The sequence below is a fragment of the Daktulosphaira vitifoliae genome, unplaced genomic scaffold (genome assembly GCF_025091365.1).
Source record: "Daktulosphaira vitifoliae isolate Bord-2020 unplaced genomic scaffold, ASM2509136v1 Scaffold_2, whole genome shotgun sequence".
NCBI classification, from domain to species: Eukaryota; Metazoa; Arthropoda; class Insecta; order Hemiptera; family Phylloxeridae; genus Daktulosphaira; species Daktulosphaira vitifoliae.
The window spans coordinates 18,857,710-18,861,117 of record NW_026099573.1 but is presented as its reverse complement, the minus strand read 5'-3'; the positions used below and the strand labels follow the sequence as shown (position 1 = coordinate 18,861,117).

At 24.7% G+C, this 3,408-nt stretch overlaps 2 protein-coding genes and 1 long non-coding RNA gene across 8 annotated transcripts in view; 2 read left to right on the top strand and 1 right to left on the bottom strand.

Annotated features, from left to right (window-relative positions):
* LOC126899396 (uncharacterized) overlaps nucleotides 1-3,408 on the top strand; it is a 240,256-nt gene that overhangs the window by 213,218 nt on the left and 23,630 nt on the right. The gene's annotated exons all lie outside the window — the stretch shown is intronic.
* The window catches only part of LOC126899447 (uncharacterized), a 3,531-nt gene continuing 2,318 nt past the window's right edge, over nucleotides 2,196-3,408 (top strand). The window contains exons 1-2 of the long non-coding RNA XR_007702595.1: nucleotides 2,196-2,297; nucleotides 3,163-3,228. This is a non-coding gene — a long non-coding RNA (uncharacterized LOC126899447). The remainder of the gene's footprint in view (nucleotides 2,298-3,162; nucleotides 3,229-3,408) is intronic.
* The window catches only part of LOC126899419 (uncharacterized), a 3,884-nt gene continuing 2,803 nt past the window's right edge, over nucleotides 2,328-3,408 (bottom strand). The window contains exons 2-3 of the mRNA XM_050674370.1: nucleotides 3,121-3,236; nucleotides 2,328-2,657 (exon numbers count right to left, since the gene is read on the bottom strand). Coding sequence (XP_050530327.1) covers nucleotides 2,635-2,657; nucleotides 3,121-3,236 — 139 coding nt within the window. The 3' untranslated portion in view covers nucleotides 2,328-2,634. The remainder of the gene's footprint in view (nucleotides 2,658-3,120; nucleotides 3,237-3,408) is intronic.

Below are 3,408 nucleotides of genomic sequence, written 5' to 3'. Positions count from 1 at the left end.
GATTGATTTTCTTGAAGTTGTTTGATTTTTGAAGATTTTCTGTATGTTGAGTTCAATGCTTTTCTTGATTTTCTGGAGGTTTTTAGGATAATTTTTTAGGATAATGTCTTCAACTAGATACAATTTGTGATCTTTTGACGTATCATTGAAAGAAAATGGTTCAGTGAGAGCTGAGAAAAAGTAGTAACAGACACAAGTTTATATAGACTACACTTTAATGATACAATCAATAAATAAACTTACACATACACACATATGCATTTATAACATTGTGTCTAATGTAAGTATAACATGATAAAAAGAAACCGTAAAATGAAAAAAAAGGAGTATAAATTTTAGTACTCATATTAAATGTAATGTAACTCGAAAAATATTTGTTTAAATGAAAAAATATAAGATAATTTTTTTGTTTGGAATTGTCTTTTTAATAACTTTTGTACGAAACTTTTTTTTCTAAATATTTTTTAAGTATATTAGTTAAATATTTTTTGAGAAAATTGAAAAAGTTCATATTTTTAACTTGCGAGGCTGTAAAAAAAAAAAAAATTCCAATTAATGAAGACTATTATTATGTCATTATACATATCTTAATTCAACTTAAAAAAAAATAAAAAATTTGGTTGGGAATTTTTTCTGCCATTTTTCCTTTGTTGACTGTCCTAGATGTCAATTTTAAAATTTTAATTGAGCTAAAAGTTATGGTAATATATTCAATTTTTAGCTTCGATGCGAAGCTGAGAAGGTATTAGTTTTACTAAGATGTGTTTTTTTTTTTTTGTGTCTGTTACTACTTTTTCTCAGCTCTCACTGAACCATTTTCTTTCAATGATACGTCAAAAGATCACAAATTGTATCTAGTTGAAGACATTATCCTAAAAAATTGAAAAAATTTCCATCGTTCCCCCTAAATGGGGGAAACCTCCAAAAAAATTACAAATTTAAAAATCGCTAATTTTCGAAATTTTTTCAATTTTTTTTACTAAAAACTGCCGTAACTTTTTCAAAAATGGACATATCAGTATAATTTTTTTTTTTTATAGATGCTTGGTGTCTTTACCTATCATTAGGAATATGTTTTATGTAAATCTGACTTTTTAATTGCCCACAGGGGGGGATTTAAAATGACAACTTTTTCACAAAAAATTTACTTTTTCAACTTAACTTTTGAAAATGTTCCGGAAGGACTGACAATTTTATGTATATCTTAAATTAAATATAATGTAATAAACTTTATTATGGAAAAAAATTTTCGGACTTTTTTTTGTCTTCATGGTGAAAATGGCTACCGAATGCTATTTTTCTGTGAAAATTCTCGATTTTAAAATGTACATTTTTAACTTTATAATGCTATGGCATATTGAAAAGTGTATGGATCAACACAATTTTTTTATGTAAAATAATATTTTTTAATAATCCCTTTTTTATTCGACATACTTTATCTTAATAAAGATATTAATAAGGAACTAGCAGATCATGTAGCTTTTGGAATAATACACCAATTTTTTAAAAATAAACACTATCTAAAGATTTGCATCGAAGCATTTTTTTTTTTGATAGTGATTTTAATCACTGTCAGATATCGTTATACTTGATCCAACTATGCCACGTCAATACTGTGCCGCGACCCCCCTGTGCTGGGTTTTTTTTTTAATTGTCCCAAACTATTTTGTATTGTTAAGGTCTTACTATAAATTAAATAGGAAACCTCAGTACCTAAGGTGGATGTAGCCTAGCTAGCTATCCCTCGTTAGTCCCTTACAATACAGTTGATAGGCTTTTAGACTTAACCCCTAAATGACGACGTAACATAACATTATAATTTTTAGCTTCGATGCGAAGCGGAGAAGGTATTAATTTTACTATGATGTGTTTTTTTTTTTTTTTTTTTTTTTTTTTTTTTTTTTTTTTTNGTCTTACTATAAATTAAATAGGAAACCTCAGTACCTAAGGTGGATGTAGCCTAGCTAGCTATCCCTCGTTAGTCCCTTACAATACAGTTGATAGGCTTTTAGACTTAACCCCTAAATGACGACGTAACATAACATTATAATTTTTTTATTTTAATATTATTAACAGTAAGAATAAATAATGGTATTTAATGTTTTTCATCATTATATATTTATAATTTAGTGAAATATTTTAGTATTATGTTGTATCAAGTGTGCAAGTGAAGACTGAAACAAAAATAGAAAATTTTAAAAAAAGACTAAGAACATTATAAACGCAAACAATAATTTCAGAAGTGTGTTTTTAAATTATGCATAAGAAATATAAAATTAATAATTAACAATAATAAAGTAATAATTAAACCATATTAAATTTTTTAATTAATTTTGTTGATATTTTTATTATGCAATTGAAGCTGAGTAGATAATTTTACAGCAAACTAAAGAAGTTTACTGTCTAATTCTTTTTTTTTACAGTGTGAAAGTTTTTCAAAACCCAAATCTTCATAACAAGATTTGCTAACATTTTCACAAAAATTGTCATAAAAATTAAATGCATTAAGCATAATTTGGCTGGACATTTCATAATTTGAATTAACTGATATATTTCCTAGGTTCCTAAAATAGCTTACATAATCCTTAACATTATCAAATTTTATATCCATTGAACATCGGGTGTCATATAAAATCAAATCGATCCGTAAATTTTCACTAAAAATATTAAAATAGTTTTTAAAAATTACTAGATATTGTTCAATCATTTCAGTGTTATTAACATCATGTGAAATAACAACATTTTTTAGAGGAAAATCATTTTTTTCTAATAAACTAATAAAACCTGTAACCCATTTAAAAATTTTAAATAAACTAGATTTAGAGCTCAAATGAACACTCCATATAGATGATTTATTTAAAGTAACTAAAGCTTCATACAAATCTTCATGCATTTTTTTTGATTTAACGAATGAGCTAAATAATTTAATCAAACAATTATGGTAATAATGATATGCATCTTTATTGCATATACATAACATAGCAAATAATAATGTACGATAGTTCTTCATTATTTCTGTAAATCTGCATCTTAATAATTGTGATATATGTTCTTTTTTTATTCGAAAATTTATGTTATTAACTTCATCATTTATAATACGATCTACATTAATTTATTTACCAAAATAAACTATATTAATGTGGTTCATTTTTTCCCAACCAGATTCTTTACGAATAATATTAAGAGCTTCTATTCCATCACTTTGATTTGTATCTGGATCTATTGGAGGTATGAATCTATATTAAAAAATAAATAGTGATTATTACATACAAATATAAAAATATAATTGTAAATATTGGTAATGAGATATTGTATTACTTTCATTCGGGTTAAATACGCAAATATGATTAAAATTTAGAATTTTTATTATAAATAATTATTTATTTGTTGAATAAATAAAATGATTTT